This window comes from Lactuca saligna, chromosome 2 (genome assembly GCF_052625555.1).
Source record: "Lactuca saligna cultivar CGN05327 chromosome 2, ASM5262555v1, whole genome shotgun sequence".
Lineage (NCBI taxonomy): Eukaryota > Viridiplantae > Streptophyta > Magnoliopsida > Asterales > Asteraceae > Lactuca > Lactuca saligna.
The window spans coordinates 166,369,587-166,388,957 of NC_136418.1; the positions used below are offsets into that span (position 1 = coordinate 166,369,587).

Here is a 19,371-nt window from a genome sequence, read left to right on the forward strand (position 1 = left end):
TTTGTCCTTTACAAATAAACACACAAATATGGTATTTTTTATGTTTTAAATAAAAACACTATATTTTCCGACAAACATATGCTATTTTCTCAGCAATCATGAGAACACTATATATCATTATGCAAAAATATAATGCCGTCCTACTTTTCTTCCGAAAATATGATATCTTAAGTGCTCTTTCAATCATTTGTTTTATTTGATTTTTTATTTTATTCATATTAAACACAATATATGAACTTGGAATACATTCAAATATGAACCCTGAACCTAAATTTCTGTTTGTGATTATTTTTCTCATTTAAATCTTTGAGAATGGATTCACAATGTATAAACTTGGAATCAATAATATTTTTAAATAAGAACTTTAAATCTATATTTGTGTTTGCGATTAAGTTTCTCATTTAAGTGTTTAGAATGGATTTAGAGAATTTTAAGTTTAACTTTTGAGTTAAATTTAAAATATGAAATTTAAGGTTTATATAAAGGAAATTTTGTATTTTCTCATTTTCATCAAATCGTGTGAAAATATAAAAAACCTACAAAATGGCCAAAAATGTCATCATTTAATGTTTTCGTAGAGACTTTGTTAATTTTACAGGGATTTCTACAAAAATGATGGGTATTTGGGGCGTTTACAAAATTATTGTTTGAATTTATCTTTTATTATTTTTTTTCTTAAAATCTTGAGATTAAGTAGAAAAAAAAATGAATATTTTTGAAATACGCAGGATATTTCTTACGGGAAGGAGGCAGTGAATATTGCCCAAAATATCCTTTGGAAAATAACCTGATTTTTAACCAAAAGAAAAAAGAAAAAGTAAAAATGAGTCGAAAAAATCTCACCACAAAACCCAAAACCCTACTCCTGTAAACCTCCCAAACGCTTCGTCCGTTTGCAATTCTCTCCTCTTAACACTCGCACACAGGGAGAGTGACTGTATAATCACCATGAAAATCAAGAAGCCATTAACGAATTAGCCTTCTTCTTTCTGTTCTTATTTCTAATTTTGTGAGATGTCGAACAAGCAATCTCGTGGTAAGCAGCAAATTCCTCGGAAGAAATGTAATGAAAAGAATATTAAGGTTGCCGCCAATTCGAATGTTCGTAAGAAGAGAAAGCAGCCGCAACAGCTGAATTCGAAATCTGGTTTACGCTTGGTGGACGATTTATTACCTCCTGATTATATTTTGAGGAAAGTGTTCAGGAAAGATGGGCCTCCCCTCGGTGTGGAGTTTGATAATCTTCCTTCTCATGCTTTTCGATTCTGTAATGTCAAAGGTGATTACAATCATTTTTTCAATCTCTTATTTAGTATAGTTGTAGTAATTATAGGTGGAGGAATATTAATTTCAGTGATTCGCGGATTCAATTTGAGCGGAAATATCTAAAGCCTTTAATTATTTCAGAGATACCGTTAGCAATCAGTTTCAGCAACTTGTATCGTGTGTTTCGATTCATTCGCACTTGACAATTTTGATATTGTGGCTCCCTAAAATTGCTATCAATCTTTCCGCTATACAGATAAAGTTAGCCTTTTGACTTCGTAGTATGTTGATCCGTCTTGCTTTATTGAGTGATACAACCGTTATGCAACATTTTCTGAACCGAGGCTTTAATATAATCATGAATTCCACCTTCCATTTCCCGCCTCCGCCTTGATGCTCTTCTATAGGCTTCTTATCTTAAATGTTTTCTCCTGTTTATTCTTTGTTTTTGTGTTTTGGTTTGCTGATAGCGAAGATGGATATAGGTAGTAGTTTGAAGCACCTTTATAATGGAAATCCTAGTTAATTGTGAAATCTTTTATTTGTTCTTACCAGATTCAGGGATGTCACATCGTGCTTGCCAAGAAAAACAAAGAGCATTTAAAAGGCAAAAGGTACGCAGAGTATATCTCTTTTTGTTCAGTTGATATCATGCTGTCAAATCATCTGTTTTATTGTAGTTTTGATCTAAAGATGTTATTTTTTATTATTATCATAGACTTTGAAGCCTACCAATGTTGAGGACCAAACTACCCCTCTTGATAGTGCTCCAGTTAAACATGGTATGGGAAAAGGTTTGATGACAGTATGGCGCCTTACAAACCAGGAGACTAATCCAGTGAAGAAACATGGTGTTGGAAAAGGCTTGATGACAATTCAGAGGTTAATAAATCCTGGTTCTGGAAACCTTCCAACATGTGTTGACAATGATCATGGAGCTTGTTCTCAGTTTCCACCTTTTACATCACAAAAACCACCTATTCAATTGAAAAAGAAGTCAAGAAAACAACAACCTGTCACGGTTTGTCTTCTTTTCTTATTTCTAGATATTGTTCTTGTTTCTTCTAACATGACAACTGACAGTGATTCATTTACAGAGGAGGTTAGTGAACAAGTTACAAGAGAAGAAGTCTTCAACTAGAAATAGAAAGGTAATTTGATATACATTGATGGAAGTAGCTGCTATATTGCTTGCTAATTATCATTGACTTGTGTTAAAAACTGAAGGTGAGATGTGAACAAGTTAGTAAGGAAAAGCAACAAGGGAGAGAAATATGTGAAATTGCTCTGAATGAAGGGAGAAATGAAGAAGACCCAAGTCAATATGCTATGCTAGAAGATGATGAGGAGCTGGAACTAAGAGAACTACAAGCAACATCAAATCCATTAACATGTTGTGCTCATTGTTCAGCAAATAGGTTGCATGGTTGTTCCCTTTGCAAAGGTCTGTTTCATTTAGCTGCTTTCTTAGCACTCATTTCATTTCTTTTTCTTGATTAAACTTTTCAAAGTGAATTTATTGCTCTTAATTTGGTGTAGATTTACTGGCAAGGTTCCCTCCAAACTCCATAAGAATGAAGCAACCATTACATGTCCAACCATGGGATTCTTCTCCACTACTTGTCAAAAAACTTTTCAAGGTACATTTCAGGTCCTTAAACAAACATTATATTGTATATCCAATTTCAGTGAAAAATAAGGTTAAGTTTTTTCTTACTAAATACTAACCTGACTCTTGTTAGCAGATATTTCACTTTATAAGCACTTATGCTGTAATAATCGGTATCCAGTCCTTCACGCTTGATGAGCTGGCACAAGCATTTATAGACAAGGTTAGTGCTTATTGTGTTGGAAGGTCATCATAATGTTTTTACTCACTATGTAAGGATTTATATTTTTTTTATTCTTTGTGCTTATTTTTTCAGGATTCTTTGTTACTTGGAAAACTTAATGTTGTCCTTCTGAAACTGCTTCTCACTGGTGTTGAAAAGGAACTAGAAAGTGGATTTCTATCTCATGTCAGCAAAAACTGGAAGTATCGTGGGTTGCTTCAGTCAGTAAGTATCATAGAGGGCGATATAGTAATTTAAAAAAAACCTATTGCATTAATGATTCTTATTAACATAATAACATGTCTGTTGGCAGGTTGAACATCAAGAATCTGCTCTAAAACTATGGAAAAGATCCTTAAATTCGCTGACATGGATAGAGATATTACGCCAGGTGTTAGTTTCAGCTGGCTTTGGTTCAAAACGTGACATGTCATCCAAGGAACCTCTAAATAAGGTAATAAAAAAAAATTCAGAATATTAGCTGGCTTTTAGTAAAAACATCTCTCACATACAAAAACTATTTGATTTGATTAACAGGAAGCTGCTCTGATGGCTAGTTATGGCTTAAGCCCAGGTACTCTGAAGGGTGAATTATTCACAATATTATCATCAAAAGGAAATAATGGGATGAAAATTTCCGAATTGGCTACATTTCCATCAGTAAGTAATTAGTAACTTACCACATCTTTTCTAGTCAGTTTCACTGAATATTTAATCTAATAACTTCATTTTTAATCATGAAGATCATTGGATTGAAGCTTGCAACCACGACTGAAGACATTGAGCAATTGATAAGCTCAATGTTGTCAAGTGACATCACCTTATTTGAGAAAATCTCTTCTTCTGCTTATCGTGTTCGTAGCAACTCCATTGTTAAGGATACTGAAGATGACCAATCTGACCTTGAAGACTGTGGTAGCGTTGATGATAATCCCAATGATTCAGGGGCATTAATGTCAAGTGAAAACGGACAAAAGAACCTTAAAAGCAAAGACAACATTTTAACTGTAACAACCTCTGAAATCGACGAGAGTCATCCTGGAGAAATGTGGTTATCTGGACTGATGGAAGGCGAATATTCAGATTTAAATATTGAAGAGAAATTGAATGCACTTTTGGCTCTGATTGATCTATTAAAAGCGGGTTCCAGTATAAGAATAGAGGTAAATTAACTAATATAATTTCTTTCATAGTATTTTGCAAATTTACTGCATCATAATTCATATAATCTTTCAGGAACCTGTGTCATCATCATCATCATCATCGTCATTATCATTATCGGGTGTTCAGTGTGTTCCTCCCAAGGTTTATCATATTGGTTCTGGAGCAAAAATAAAGAGATCAACATCAAAGCAACTTGAGAACGAGTTCAACCAACTGATTCATAGTGAGAAAGATGAAATGCAAGATATGCAACCTGTTGATTCATCAGCAATTATCTCATTAATCCAAAATACAACAGAAATAGAAGTTATAAACGATTTACATCCTATGCAATCGATCTTTTTGGGATCTGATCGAAGGTATAATCGATACTGGCTTTTCGTGGGCCCGTGTAACACGTGTGATCCAGGCCACAAAAGGATTTACTTTGAATCATCTGAAGATGGTCATTGGGAGGTTATCGAAACAGAAGAGGTATCTTTTATTTTTTATTTTTATTTTCTTAATCGAAGAAAAGTAAGTATTAAAATTGTCAATTGTCAATTGACACTTGTCACAGGCATTAGCGAACTTGTTATCATGTTTGGATCAAAGGGGAAGACGAGAGGGTCATCTTGTTTCATCTTTGGAAAAACGGGCAGCTCTTCTTTATGAAGCCATGTCAAGTGATGCAAGAGTCGGGCACGGGCAGCCTGCCCTTTCGTCTGAATCTGAAAGGAGTATTTCCCGAGACGACAGCTCATCGGCTGTGTCTGACGTGGACAACCTACTGGGCGTCCTAAATATAGATAATAATAGTATTGTTTCCACTAGTGCTGTTGGAAACAGGGAACAAGCTAAACAGAAATGGTGTCGCCTTCAACAGTTTGATGTTTGGTTATGGGATTCGTTTCGTTCTGTTCTAAATGCTGTGAAACATGGGAAAAAATCGTTTCTTGATTCGCTTGCGAGGTGTGAAAGGTGTCATGATTTGTTTTGGAGAGATGAGAAACATTGTAGGATTTGTCATACGACGTTTGAGGTTGATTTTGATTTGGAAGAAAGATACGCCATTCATGCTGCCACGTGTCGTGATGAGTCAGCGCCCGATATGTTTCCGAAACATAAAGTGTTGTCATCACAGTTACAGTCACTCAAGGCTGCAGCATACACACTTGAGGTGAGTCATAGACTCATATCTGTTTGTTTTATTTATTTTTTCATTTTTATAATTTGTATATGTAAATGTAGTCATGTATGCCTGAGGGTGCGATGGTGGGTGCTTGGACAAAATGTGCTCATAATCTGTGGGTGAAGCGGTTAAGACGCACTTCAACATTGGTGGAGTTGCTACAGGTATTTCAAAAAAAAAAAAAAACTTAGTGGACTTATATTACATATATTATATATATATATATATATAACTTAATTTTTATATATAGGTTCTTGGTGATTTTGTTGGTGCAATCAATAAGGGGTGGTTGTATGGAAGTGAAGGGGATTATGATTTGGATGATGTTATTACAAGCTTTGGATGTATGCCACAAACATCATCTGCGGTTGCGTTGTGGTTGGTGAAATTGGATTTGTTAATTGCTCCTCATTTAGAAAATGTTGAAGCTGAAAAGACAACAAGAAATAGATCAAAAGGTATGTGGTAGTCTTAAGAACCAACAACTAATAATCATTGATAATAATAATTATGAGTTGTGCGTTTTTCAGGTAAAGACATAGACACTCTAATGAAGTAGATATTCTATTCTATGTGATGAGTAAGACTGTATGTATACCAAATGCAAAAATCACCATTATATTTGAACAACATACACGATAATTATAATGGTGTAAGGACTAGTAGATGCATGAGTTTGGGTTCCATTTTTGGTGATAACTTGGGAGGGAATTAGTGGAGATGATAGGAAGAAATATGATTGTACAGGGAAGGGAAATCTTGAACAACTTTTACTACCGTATAATAATACTACTACTGCCTACTGGTGCTCGTGAAGTCGTTCTTTGACTTTTTGCCAGGGAAAATGTATTTACATTTTACATTTCTTCATTCCTTATAGAGATGTATGCTGTAGTTTGTTGAGAACGCTTACTTTTTGTTCTATTAACAAAATTTGCAACTGGCCCAATAAGCATCTCTTGTTGGTGTTTTTGTTTACATTTCTTATATATAAATAAATTGTTTTTATTAGACATCAACATGAACGTGTGTTTTGTTCTGTTAGATCGGTGCCCTTCAGCCAAAAATCTAATGATTTATGTAAATAAATTATTCACCTTTAAACCTTTGACCACCTTTATTGAACTGGATTGGTGTTTTGCTGAAGAAAAAAGTTATACTAGTACAGCTTTCTACTTTTGTTAATATCTCATCATTACATACCTCTCTCTCTCTCTCTCTCTCTCTCTCTCTCTCTCCATTTTCACAACCTTATGGAATGGCTTGATGATGAGGTGGCTTGTATTTCAGACGTGAAGATACCACATAGCCTAAACGACAATCTTGCTTCATTTTCAAATCTTCAACAACCTTTATTGCCACATAACCCACAAAAAACCCATATCAAACATTAAAAGTACAAAGAACAAATTAAAGAAAACCCAAGCTGAACAAGTAACAGTCCATCATTCTTATCCAAATCAACCCCAAGATCATACTAATTTAGGGTTTCTTGAAGATCACCATAGCATTCCCAAACGCTACAAAACCTATTTCAGTCTTTTACAAAACTAACATCAATAGATTAAAAATAGTAAAAGCAGCAACAGATTGAAATATAAGAAATGCAAATTTATACAAGAACAAAAACTGTAATTTATTCTTATACTAGTCACCATGTGTGCACATAAGAGAAGAGATGAGGCCTTTTGGTAGAAACGAAAAGACTGAATCAATCACTACCATTACAAGAATGCATATACTAAAACTTCCCTCTAAAATTGATAATCATGATCAGCCTTTCTTTTTCCAGCCATTTCCGAAACTCAACTCAAATACATTAGAAGCCAAGCCATCTTCAAACAATGCAAAAAGCTCTCTCCATGTTTGCAGTGTCATTCAGAGTCTTGGTATTCAAAAGCTGGAATCTGGCGAAAACGAGCCAATGATCTCATATAAGACTTCTCTTTGCTGTTTGGATTAACTGTTCTCCTCTTCTTTTTTCTGAAACCTCCTCCTTCCCCACAAGCCAATTCATAAACCACTCCCATGCTATTCTTCTCTTTAATCCCACTCCCATCATTCAAATACCTACACAAGGTTTTTAGTTTTTTTCAACAAACACAACACTATATTGAGTTTCTAAAAAAAAAAACCTTACTTTTCACGAATAATCTTAAAAGCCTCTTTTGTCGCATAAGGCAAACCTGTCTTGGGATCACGATATCTGTCATAAACAAATGAAACACAAAATCATTGACTCAGTCAATCTATCGATCTTTTGAAAAAGAACAAAAAAGAAAAAGCTTACTTTGCAGGTAATCCTGTAACTACACAAACAGCTTTCTCTGGATCTTGAAAAAATATATAAAACATATATCAAAATTAGCACCATTAAAAATAATAAAAGCGGTCGGTTTAATGTTAATTTCATATGCACACAACTACTCACATGGAGGGGCTGATGTAGGAATCTGTGATCGAAATGACACCCCATTTGTAAATTCAAGGTATGTATAACCTGAAAAGGAATCAAGAATGTTATCATATATATATATTTTTTAAAAATTGGACAATTGCTCTTTTTTTTTTTTTTTTTTTTTTAAATCCAGATAACTTGCCATCTTTAGAAAGATATCGTATCTGAGGGCCTGTGTAGTGAGCTTTATGAACAATTGCTCTTTTTTTTACTTCTTCCTCCCTTGCCAACACCCGTTCTAAGTTCCTCAAGTTCATAATTTCTGCAAAATTTTATTTACTCATAAAACTCACAAATCTATACTATTGTTACTTATTCTTCTGATTTATTTCAACAAGCTTATGTGTTAAAAAACCTGTTTGAGCAGCTTCCAGAAGCATCTCTTCTTGGGTCATTCTCTTTTCCTCACCTTCCTTTTTCCTTTTTATTGGCTAAGAATTCGTAACATAACTACATAAATACAATATTCATCCTGAAAACACCAAATTTAAAGAACAATAAGAATAATCATATGAACCTTCATTGTTGCTTGAAGTGCTGCACGTATTGCATCTCTTTCAGCTTGCCTAACAATAACTGAAGTTCTTGTTGACTTTCTGGTTGTTTTCTCAACTTCTGTATCATCAGGAACTTCATGGTCTTCTTGGGGCGTTGACTGGTCAACATTTGGTTCTTCCTCATTAGAACTATCAGGTTCTGAAACAACCTTCTTCTTCTTCTTTTTTGGCAATTGCTTTCCTGGAAATGCCAATCTCTTCTTTGGCCTCTTCCTGTATAAAAACTTACATTCAATATTTTTTTTTTCTTATTCCAGTTTATGATATTAACTAGAGAAATTTAACCTTTCATCTGGCTCATTTTCTGCTTCTGCCTCTGGCTCTGGTTCCTGTAGTCAAAGCAAGTAATTGTTCATAAAATCAACCTATATTCAAATAGAAATTTAAATCATGGCGAACCATATTACACATACATCTTCATCAAAGTCACTGTCAAAAACATCTGCAACCTCCTTTTCTTCTACGTAGTTTGTATCATCTTCTTCCTGAAAAGAAAGCACCATGGTGTGAGACAATGAAGAACAGATCATGTAAGTGGTACTACTCAAATCACACTTAGTTTATTACATCTTTCAAAGCTTCTTGGTTCCAGAACTCATCATCTTCTTCAATCTCCTCATCAACCAATTTGGTCATCCTACAATAACAGTCAAAATCCACAATCACCGAGTTAAATCCTACAAAAGAGCATAATCCAGTGTTTTGTAGTACTCAAACGAAATGCGTTTTAACGAATACTTCAAAAGCACAATCGATGGACATAATCGTATCCATATCAAAGTTGCAGAAATTCGATGCTTACCGTCTTCCTCTCGTTGCCCGAGAAGCTCGATCGAGAAAAACGACATCCTCTTTATCAGACTCCATGAATTCAATCGATAAACCCTATGTTGTAGAATAAAGATCACTTTCTAACACCCTGATACAGTCTCAAAATACGCACTACCATAAGACAACAGAAATTTTGTACAAACACGTTACAAATATAACCTGAGCCACACCGATATCTCTAGACTATAGTATCCAAGCTACCAAATTTGTTTAACTTGAATGCCAAATCGTCTTCTTTGCGCGAAATCTGAACCCTTAGAGTGAACCCTAGTAAAATTTGACTCGTTTATCCATCAAAAAACTCAAATCAGGCGTTTGATCGAGGTGGGCAGGGAATGAAAGATAATGGGATTGACGGAGGGGGTTGTGAAGAAGAACGCCGGAGAAATTTTATATATCGGCAGTGGTGATAGCCTGATAGATACAGGGGGGAAAATAGCCCCCTTTGGATTCTATACTTTAGAGTGATTACAAACACAGTCCCTAAGATATTGCTGAAATGTAATATGACGACCCAACTTTCTACTTGTTTGCTTTTGGGTTAAGAATAAGCTATCAACAAACCATTTAGTATGTTTTAAATTAATTAAATATATGTTTTTAATTAATTAAATAAATGCATGTCGTATGTGATTAATTTTTTTGATAAAAAAATATTATAAATAATTATGTTATGGATATTAATTATAAAATAATAATTTTTATATCAAGTTGATTTACGAAATTACAATCAATTTGAACTATATAATAAAATAAAAAATTATTGGAATAAAATCAAAGACCTCATCTTGTGGTTAAATAAACATAGAAATATTTCTCAATTTAGTGTAATTTTTAACAGGAAAAAAACTAAATACGATAATCTCATTAGCATGGTATTTCTATTTCATATTTTTTTCTCTACTTGGATGTGTTTAATCAATTTTCAATCTGGTTTTTGTCAATATGTATTCAACATATAAGTATAATATGATTAGTAGTTGTGCAAACCTCAGTCATAACGTAACATCTCCTTGTAATTTATGACACCAAACATGTCAGAGTTCATTAATGTGTGTGTGAATGTTTATATAGGAATTCAAGTACAAGTGAGCAAAAAAGGAACATTCTCCTTGTAATTCTTGTTGATTAAGCATATAAGATTATTAGTATTATCTTCTTTTTGATTCATTCGAGATGGATTTCTACAAGTTTGGTAGTTATTCTAAAATCATTGAGACGGGGTGCATAAAATACTCATGGAGATCGATCATGTTTTATAATTAAGTCGACATTAATGTTTTTTTTTAGAAACAACCAACCATATATAAAAATAGAAAACTCTAGAAAAAAGCTAGAGCAAAGAATCAATTACAGAGGGTTTAGGGGGAATTCTAACCAATTAACCTAACTTAAACAAACATTTTCCTGTTTCTATTAGAATATCAAATAGAAAAAAGAACTCTGTAATCGAATAAAAAATATCACTTCTTTAATGGGCTCGTTCCAAACAACAAATCATTCTTAAATCTCCAAATGTACCATAATAGAATTGATAATATTATTCTTCGAATTCATGGCTAAATTATCAATTAAAGAAAACAATCCTTGCATTGAACAAACTCTATTTGATGAATATCCATCCACTTAAACACCGCATTCCAAGTTTGTAACTGTCAGAGATTGTATTATATGTATTTGAATTTGTATTGTAAAAAAGATTGTATTATATGTATTTAATTTGTTTTTGTTAATAGGGTAACATGGTATTTTTCTCATCAAGAGTTCTGTATATCAACATTAATAAACAACACTAAATCATTCAATACTCTTAATAGTTCAACATTAAATCATTCAAATTCTATCAAATAACCTTTTAGAACAACATATGATAATTTCTTAGTTAAGTCCATTGTGGCATGCATAACGTAACGTTATATGTAGCATGTTTATCAAGACAATCGACAAAGTAATAATGCTTCAATCAACAATAAAAATGCAACCTTGTAAAAACTTAAATTAAAGTCTATAGAACCACAATATATGACTGGGTTGATTATTGGGTCATTGTTAAAGAAAAAAAAAAAGACAAATCTAACCAAATTCATTAGCTACTATAAAAATAGCCAACAAATGACCAATCACAAATTTACCTTAATGAGCTCAGTTTGATCTAAGTGGCTGTTATGGGTTGCGATTTGGTCACCAATCTTATTATTCCAAGGTATTTAAGGTTTAAAAAACAATTCTTTTTTAATATTTTTATATATTTGGCTGTTTTTTGAAATGTAGTTAATAAATCTGATTAGATTATTTTTTTACTAAAAGTGTAATATGCACCAATAAATAGACTTTTGTATCATTTATTTGAAAGTTTTGGGCCAATTCACTCAAAAAAAGTCACATGTGATCTTCGAATCCTACATAATGAAAGAAAACATAAAAATTAAACATAACGCAAATAACATAGATAATATACTCCATTAACTTTGATTTCTAAATAATTGCGGCAAACTCTAGGCAGGCTTATCCTGTGACCATATCTTCCTTCTCATTGGTTTCCCACAACTATACATAGAATTGTTATGAGGATGATATCTGTGAATCAAGGCATATGAGATTGTTCAGCAAAATTAACTTGAAGCTCAACAAAAATAACTTTGCTGATAGTTAATAACTGGTATATAGGATAAAGATTCATATATGTCAAATTAACAAAGAAACCGGTATATATTAGTGGATTGGCAAAATTAATATTAACAAACTCGAAGAATCGATCACTTCTAGAAAACCATTAAAGGTCTAAAATACAAAGTATTGACAATTTATTAACAACCAACGACTAAAATTGGTCAAACCCAATCCCGACTTTTAGATTTTCAAAAGTAGATCTGATCCGTTGGATATGGATTGGATACCCAAACAATTTGGAACCGGATTTTTATCTGAAAAATCATGATGATCTGAAATCTGATATGGCAAATTTTGCTTTTATTTAATCCAGATTTTATGTACATATAATGACTTTGACGATAAATTATATGTTTATAGCCATCTTGATAAAATTTATAAAAAGTAGATACGCATAATATGCCAAACTGCAATCACGGGATTTCGTATTGTCGTAGTGGGCTGTATGGATATTGCATATTGTGAAAACACATGCACAATACTCTTATTAATATATAAGTTTAAATACTCAATTTATAAATTTATAAAACCCGTGATTTATTCAGAAATCACATCCGGAGTATTCGAGTAGTATAATACTTGCCTCTTCTTAAGATATAATTTTATTATTTATAAAAGGTGCATTTTTTGTGAAATTTAAGCGCAAGTTGACGAAGCAAGACAAAAGAATGAATGAAACATGCTCTCGATTTTGTTCAAAATGTCAAATTCCCATATAACTTTCTCAAATAATAATTTTGATAGTATGGATTAATAAATATTAGATTTTTATTTCAAGATATTTAAAAAAATATAGTGGACCCAAAATTCAAACGTATGGCCAAGTGCCATGCGATGCAAAGTCTAACGTGAAATAAGTCGATCAATCGTAATATAATTCATTTGTTATATACAGAACCGAACCCTATACAGATCCTTTGAAGTCCAAGGCGTCCTGAATAAAATAGAATCAATTGTAGTTGACTTTTGACTTTTGAGTTTGCAGCGTTGACTTGAATGGGGTGACCCACAATCAATTTAGCTGGACTTTACTTTACTGGGTACGAACTTCAACTCTATCATAATTCATAAATGCGAATCCGTAAAACAGAATATAATAAGTATCTTTTTATAAATTTAAATATTTAAATGTTATTATTAATATTAAAAGATAACATAAATACATAATGTTAATGATAGTAATACATATTGTCGTATAACTGTATAAGTAACGGTTGAATCATCTCAAAATCGAGCTCTTAGACTTCGTAAGAATTATAAATTAATTCAATAAAAATAATCCACTAGTTGACATTGGTTAAATATATCTATATAAGTAAATAAGGAAATGAGAATGTTATTATGGATTGTGGAAGACAAAACAAAACCAGCCCACTCACGTCATAATCGAACCGGATAATTTTGACTTAGTCAGCTGAGACGCCTCCTTTATATTGAAGAGCCATTTATAGAAAAAAAATATCAGATTTGAAAATTGATATTGATTCAAGTAAAAATGAGTGCCAAAACCAAACGGCTATCATTGTTTACGTTTCTATTCGTCACTTTGGTGCACATTGCAGCGTTTTCCTCAGTCGTCCCCACGGCGGCGGCTCAGAACACCACCACCGGTGTCGTCGGTGACCTTGCGGCGTTGCTGGCTATCAAATCCATGATTCAAGATGACCCACAAGGTATCATGACTTCATGGAACGATTCCGTTCAATTCTGCCAATGGCCACGTGTCACTTGCAGCTCCCGCCACCAAAGAGTCACCGCCTTGGACCTCTCGTCTGGGGGCTTGATCGGAACGTTGTCTCCTTCCATCGGAAACCTTAGCTTTCTCAGGTCGATTCGGTTCCATAACAACTCATTTTCCGGCGAGATTCCGCCTGAAATTGGCCGGCTGTTTCGATTAGATGAACTACGTCTTTACAACAACTCTTTCGAGGGCAACATTCCCGCCAGTTTATCGAATTGCTCCAACCTGCAAGCGCTTCACTTAGGTAACAATAACCTAGTCGGCAAAATCCCCGATGGGATTGGATCGTTATCCAAGCTAAACTTACTCATTCTTCATCGGAACAATTTAGGAGGTGGGATTCCACTGTTCATCGGAAATCTTACCAACCTAGATACTCTTTCCCTTGGCAATTGTGCACTCGGGGGAAACATTCCTGATTTCTTCCACCGACTGATTAACCTGAGAAGACTTGCATTGCCCGGAAATAACCTCATTGGTAACCTTCCACCTTCTTTCTACAATATCTCCGTTTTAGAACAAGTATTCCTCGATAGTAATCAACTCTCGGGTAGACTACCCATGAACTTAGGTTCAATCATGCCTCGTCTTCAAGTTCTTTCTATACCCGATAACTTATTTACAGGTCCTTTTCCACCCTCTGTTCTCAGTTCTTCAGAACTAGGAGTCATAGATGCAGCTAGAAACAATTTCTCCGGAAAGCTAGTTATCAATCCCCGGGACGCCTGTAGTTTTGAAATCTTGTCATTAAGTACGAATCATTTCGGGAGTGGGGAAAACGATGAAATGGAATTTATAGATGCTTTGTCGATTTGCAATAACTTAGGAGTGTTGGATCTTGGGTTCAATCAGATGAGAGGTTTCTTGCCGGAATCTCTTGGAAACTTGTCGACTATGTTGTATTTTCTGAGCTTTGGTTCGAATTCTTTTTCCGGTGGCCTTCCGTCATCGGTTGGGAGTCTCTCCGGCCTAACTTCCCTCGACTTGTCGAGTAATCAACTCACCGGCACAATTCCCGCGAGCATTGGCAATCTTGTAAATCTACGGATGCTAGATTTTACAAACAATTCTTTCTCAGGAAACATTCCTGGTTCTTTTGGAAACCTATCGTTACTTATTGAACTTCACATGGGGTTAAATGAACTGAATGGTGCCATTCCATTAAGTTTAGGGAACTGTAACAGGCTGCTAGAGTTAACCCTCGATCGGAATAACCTTACCGGAGACGTTCCTAGTCAACTATTTGAACTCTCGTCGTTATCCATTACGCTAAATTTAGGCAGCAACCATTTATCGGGACAGATTCCCCGAGAGATCGGCGATCTTCAAAACGTAAAAGAAATTATCCTGGCAAACAATCGCTTCTCAGGCAACCTTCCGACCACCCTAGGCAACTGCCGCAGCCTTGAAAACCTAAACATAAGCAACAACTTCTTCCAGGGTTCTCTTCCACCATCGTTGAGCTCTTTGCGCGCCCTCCAAAACCTTGACGTTTCACGTAATAACTTCACCGGTCGGATCCCAAGTTATCTGGAAGAAATTCCTTTGGTGAACCTCGATCTATCATTCAATGGTTTTGAAGGGGAGGTATCGAACCAAGGAGTGTTTGGTAACAGATCTTCAGTTTCTGTTATCGGCAACAATGGTCTTTGTGGTGGGCTACCTGAACTCCAGTTACCTAATTGCTCTTCAACAAAACCTAAGAGAAAAAATCGGTTGAGCCTTGCAGTTATATTATCCATCTCGATAGTTTCAGTTCTGATTTGTATAGCCATGGTTTTGTTTTGCGTGTTCTATCGAAGAAGAAAGGAGATTGAAGATGAAGTATCCGAACCTAATTCTGGGGAATCCTTCGTTCAAGTTTCTTACGAAATGCTTCACAAAGCAACCGATGGATTCTCCAACAAAAACTTCATAGGCGAAGGTAGCTTTTCATCAGTTTATAAAGGATACCTCAATAAAGACGATGCGATTGTTGCTATCAAAGTACTAAACCTCCATCGTAAAGGTGGTTCCAAGAGCTTCGTCTCTGAATGTGAAGCACTCAGAAACGCCAAACATAGAAACTTAACAAAGGTGATAACTTGTTGCAGTGGGATTGACTTTCAAGGAAACGAATTCAAAGCCATAGTTTACGAGTTCATGTCTAATGGAACTTTAGACCAATGGTTGCATCATGAGGTCCCTCAACTCAATCTCTTACAAAGACTGTCTGTAGCATTAGATGTTGCTTACGCACTTGATTATCTCCATAATCATGGTGGAAAAACAATTGTTCACTGTGATTTGAAACCAAGCAACATTCTACTTGATGAAGACATGGTTGCACATGTTGGAGATTTTGGACTCTCAAAGATTCTTGATTCTGAGCATCAAAACATGAATCATAGTAGCTCAGTTGGAGTTAGAGGAACCATCGGTTATGCTGCTCCAGGTATCTTACATTCTTAATTCTTAACATTATCTCTTGTGAATGGAATTTTAATGATTTATTTATTTATTTATTTATTGTAGAATATGGGGTTGGAAGCAAGGTGTCAACAAGTGGAGATATGTATAGTTATGGGATTTTGTTGTTGGAGATGATGACAGGTAAGAAACCTACATATGCTATGTTTCAAGATGGTGTGGGTTTACACAACTATGCTAAAGCAGCCATTGATGATGGTTCAGTTGAGGTTATTGATCCAATTCTTCTGAAGGATGATGACATAAGAAGCAATAAGGAAGATAAAGATTATGTGAAAAACGACATGTGTTGCCTTATGTTGCTTAAAATTGGAGTTTCATGCTCCATGGAGTCACCAAGGCATCGAACAGATACAGCTACTGTTATCCATGAGCTTCATCTGATCAAAGATGCCATTTTAGGGAATTCTAATGATTTTTAATCTTCTATTTAAAGTTTTCGAATGTACTTGTATTCTCATATACTTATCATAAAATTAACAACTTTTTGGTAAATAAGTAGCATGTTTGAAGTTAGCATAAATGTCAGAACTCAGAAATAGTGTCACAAAGTACAACATATGAGAAAATAAAAATGAAATTAGCATCCAGCATAGCAGAGCATCAAGGGAAATATGAATTTTTTGTATACAGAGTGGTTATTGTAACATCTTGTTTCTTCGTATTTTACCAAAATACCCTCATAAATTATCTGTTGGAAGTTCCCCTTCAATCTTCTCTTTTGATGACACTACAGTGTGGGTGTTTTTTAACTCCTCAAGCTGCAAAAAAAAAGAAGCAAACCTCCATTATTATTATTAAGCTATGATGAGATGAAAAGAATCAACAAAAAGAGTAGGAAAAAGAAAAAGTATACCTGATTACATGTTTCTTGATGAAGTGCCAAAAGCTCATTATATCTAATTTGCAAATCAGACATTTCGGCTTGTAATTTTTCATATTCAGACAAGCTAGGACCACCTAGTTTTTGCTGGACAAACCTGTTGAACAAATAATAAGTTTTAAGTTTTTCCACTTGAAAAATTCAAGAAAAGGAAAATCGGATTCTTCAGAGATTCATTTGAACTTACTCAACAGCTGATGAAGGTTTGTCACTCTGTTCATATAAAGCCACAAGAACTACATATGATAGAAAGTTCAAAAGACAGGTTATTTAGTGAAACAAGTAATGTATCTAACTGTAAACAACATTATCATTATGTGGTCAAGTGAGCTACACCTTTAGTCAAAGCATCCAGAACGCCACTAGAATCTAAATACTTTCTAAAAGCTTCTTTCTTTGCTTCTTTCTCCTGTAAACAAGCATACAAGAAATAGGGTTCAGCAGTTAGATTGCATACAAAATACTAAAAAGAATCAGTTTGTGCAGGTGTGACTGAAACCGTAGATACCCTAATCATGATTTTGGATGTCAAACCCACAATTCTCAAGAACAAAACAGCGATTTTAATTTCTATAGTACTACTTGTTAAAGAATTGAGTTTAATACAAAAAATATTCCCAGGAAACTTAAATGCTACTACCCCTTTGACATCTCAATTGAAAATCGTAGATATTTCCTGAATCGGAGGTATTGGGAATTTGGGATCTCTCATTTTGCATCACCGACAACAAATTTATACGCTAGATTACTCTCTTAAGTTGCTAATCCATTCTACAGACACGAATAAGGAGAATCGGGAGGAAAAAGAGCACAACAGTTACTCCGATTTGGTTGCGATAATAACACACGGATCGATCAAAGCTGTATCTTTATACAATACTTATGACCAAGTCAGAACATAAGAGAAGTAAATAAGAGAATGAATTTAGTAAAAACTGACCATTGTTCTTCTACTGAATCATAGATTTGAATCACTGGAATGGGGAGACAGATGTGGAACAACTCCAGCAATAAATGTCGAGAAGGTATGTTTGATGGTATTTCAGGTGGGTAATAACTACCCAAAGATCATCACCTTTTTTATGCAAAAGAAATAAAAACCCTTTCCCTTTAAAAATATACCGTTACAACAAAATTAAAACAGTATATAAGAATAAGATTGTTTGTAAAATATTTTTGTAAATATTTATCTGTTATTAAAAAATTAGAGTAAATCGTTCCTCTGCTTTGGTCAAAATTGCACGTTTGGTCCCTAACTTTTTTTTGCACTCGAATCGTTCCTATGATTTGATTTTGTTGCGTTTTTCGTCCCCGTGGTTTGATTTTGTTGCACTTTTCGTCCCTTACATACATAAAGTTAGGGACTAAACATGCAATTTTTACCAAACCATAGGAACGAAAAACGCAACAAAATCAAACCATAGGGACCATCCAAGTGCAAAAAAAAGTTATGAACCAAACGTACAATTTTGACCAAACTACATGATTTCAATAATTTACTCAAAAAATTATGAAATTAATTGTGATTTATAATTTATTACGCTTGTTAAATTTTATAGTAGATATCTAAATTTGACTCAAACAAATACTTTAAATACTTGTTGATTCATATCATGAGGATGGCATAAATATAAGATGTGAATTTGTTTGGACCGGAATATCTTTCTCCCTAGATAAAATATAGTTTAATTTTTGTTACACAGTTTTATATAGTGAATAGATTTTTTTATCAACTTAATCAATAATTTAATCACCAATAATTATCAAAAAAAGAAATGGAGAGCATGATGTTAATATGCAACATTAAGGTGCATGTGCGCACGGTTATAACCAAAGTTCTAAAAAGCTCGTCATGGCTCCGTCATGACTTACCACGACTCCAAGGCTTGTAGTTGTCGCCGAGCTTTAGCAAATTGCCGTCTTACTTCATATATGTAAATAAAAATAAATAATAGTAGAAAATATATAAAAACTTATAAATATTATACAAATTGTCGCTTTATGGCACGCCTTACAAACGACGTGACTCGCCATAGCTCCAAAAAGCTTGAGGCTTGATATTGCCACCAAGTCACGTCTTACGTTATTTAGAACCTTGATTATAACTTATAATTGGTTAATTTCCACGTCACACTTATTGTTTAACCATACACGCTCCACTAACGACCAACAATGTGCAATGTCCAATTTTATGGATTAGCACTAATTCCATATTTTTCCTAAAGTAACTAAGATTTGAGAATTTGTAAAAGTGTTTAGTTACTTCGTGTTTCATTATACTTATAATGGAAAGTTGTATCCTATCCTACCCGTTCAGCTAACGACCATC

At 34.2% G+C, this 19,371-nt stretch overlaps 4 protein-coding genes across 5 annotated transcripts; 2 read left to right on the forward strand and 2 right to left on the reverse strand.

Annotated features, from left to right (window-relative positions):
* The first annotated feature begins 864 nt into the window (after positions 1–864).
* Positions 865–6,278, forward strand: LOC145032619 (homeobox-DDT domain protein RLT3-like). The gene is made up of 16 exons (XM_078981493.1): positions 865–1,279; positions 1,822–1,880; positions 1,985–2,287; positions 2,364–2,417; positions 2,494–2,710; positions 2,806–2,906; positions 3,012–3,098; positions 3,192–3,323; positions 3,412–3,552; positions 3,636–3,758; positions 3,842–4,261; positions 4,335–4,736; positions 4,822–5,421; positions 5,493–5,597; positions 5,684–5,891; positions 5,964–6,278. Exons 1-16 carry the CDS (start codon positions 1,015–1,017, stop codon positions 5,990–5,992), a joined length of 3,246 nt encoding a protein of 1,081 aa, XP_078837619.1. The 5' UTR covers positions 865–1,014; the 3' UTR covers positions 5,993–6,278.
* A 766-nt stretch (positions 6,279–7,044) lies between these two features.
* Positions 7,045–9,725, reverse strand: SWC2 (DNA binding protein SWC2). Of its 2 annotated transcripts, XM_078981495.1 has the most exons (12): positions 9,439–9,725; positions 9,251–9,333; positions 9,016–9,085; positions 8,862–8,933; positions 8,734–8,777; positions 8,409–8,661; positions 8,247–8,322; positions 8,034–8,153; positions 7,865–7,933; positions 7,724–7,766; positions 7,574–7,639; positions 7,045–7,503 (listed from the first exon to the last, which is right to left on the reverse strand). In XM_078981495.1, exons 2-12 carry the CDS (start codon positions 9,313–9,315, stop codon positions 7,308–7,310), a joined length of 1,074 nt encoding a protein of 357 aa, XP_078837621.1. In that variant the 5' UTR covers positions 9,316–9,333; positions 9,439–9,725; the 3' UTR covers positions 7,045–7,307. The 2 variants fall into 2 exon arrangements, with proteins under 2 accessions (XP_078837621.1, XP_078837620.1); XM_078981494.1 differs by having other exon boundaries at positions 9,251–9,725.
* A 3,699-nt stretch (positions 9,726–13,424) lies between these two features.
* On the forward strand, positions 13,425–16,687 carry LOC145032621 (uncharacterized). Its single transcript, XM_078981496.1, has 2 exons — positions 13,425–16,124; positions 16,205–16,687. The coding sequence occupies exons 1-2, from the start codon at positions 13,445–13,447 to the stop codon at positions 16,579–16,581; spliced, it is 3,057 nt and encodes a 1,018-aa protein (XP_078837622.1). The 5' UTR covers positions 13,425–13,444; the 3' UTR covers positions 16,582–16,687.
* Positions 16,688–16,720: 33 nt separating this feature from the next.
* On the reverse strand, positions 16,721–18,116 carry LOC145032622 (c-Myc-binding protein). The gene is made up of 5 exons (XM_078981497.1): positions 17,983–18,116; positions 17,379–17,451; positions 17,230–17,278; positions 17,016–17,139; positions 16,721–16,920 (listed from the first exon to the last, which is right to left on the reverse strand). Exons 1-5 carry the CDS (start codon positions 17,983–17,985, stop codon positions 16,840–16,842), a joined length of 330 nt encoding a protein of 109 aa, XP_078837623.1. The 5' UTR covers positions 17,986–18,116; the 3' UTR covers positions 16,721–16,839.
* Positions 18,117–19,371: the final 1,255 nt, after the last annotated feature.

What these genes read in the sequence shown, in the direction of transcription:
- LOC145032619 (XM_078981493.1), top strand. Translation starts at nt 1,015, where the DNA reads ATGTCGAACAAGCAATCTCGTGGTAAGCAGCAAATTCCTCGGAAGAAA. An exon ending in TCGATTCTGTAATGTCAAAG is followed by an intron (nt 1,280 to 1,821) that starts GTGATTACAATC and finishes TGTTCTTACCAG; the next exon opens with ATTCAGGGATGTCACATCGT. An exon ending in CTTCAACTAGAAATAGAAAG is followed by an intron (nt 2,418 to 2,493) that starts GTAATTTGATAT and finishes TAAAAACTGAAG; the next exon opens with GTGAGATGTGAACAAGTTAG.
- SWC2 (XM_078981495.1), bottom strand. Translation starts at nt 9,315, where the DNA reads ATGGAGTCTGATAAAGAGGATGTCGTTTTTCTCGATCGAGCTTCTCGG. An exon ending in GAAAATGAGCCAGATGAAAG is followed by an intron (nt 8,662 to 8,733) that starts GTTAAATTTCTC and finishes GTTTTTATACAG; the next exon opens with GAAGAGGCCAAAGAAGAGAT. An exon ending in TTTAAGATTATTCGTGAAAA is followed by an intron (nt 7,504 to 7,573) that starts GTAAGGTTTTTT and finishes AACCTTGTGTAG; the next exon opens with GTATTTGAATGATGGGAGTG.
- LOC145032621 (XM_078981496.1), top strand. Translation starts at nt 13,445, where the DNA reads ATGAGTGCCAAAACCAAACGGCTATCATTGTTTACGTTTCTATTCGTC. An exon ending in CATCGGTTATGCTGCTCCAG is followed by an intron (nt 16,125 to 16,204) that starts GTATCTTACATT and finishes TATTTATTGTAG; the next exon opens with AATATGGGGTTGGAAGCAAG.
- LOC145032622 (XM_078981497.1), bottom strand. An exon ending in AAACCTTCATCAGCTGTTGA is followed by an intron (nt 17,140 to 17,229) that starts GTAAGTTCAAAT and finishes TTTGTTCAACAG; the next exon opens with GTTTGTCCAGCAAAAACTAG. An exon ending in ATCAAGAAACATGTAATCAG is followed by an intron (nt 16,921 to 17,015) that starts GTATACTTTTTC and finishes TTTTTTTTGCAG; the next exon opens with CTTGAGGAGTTAAAAAACAC.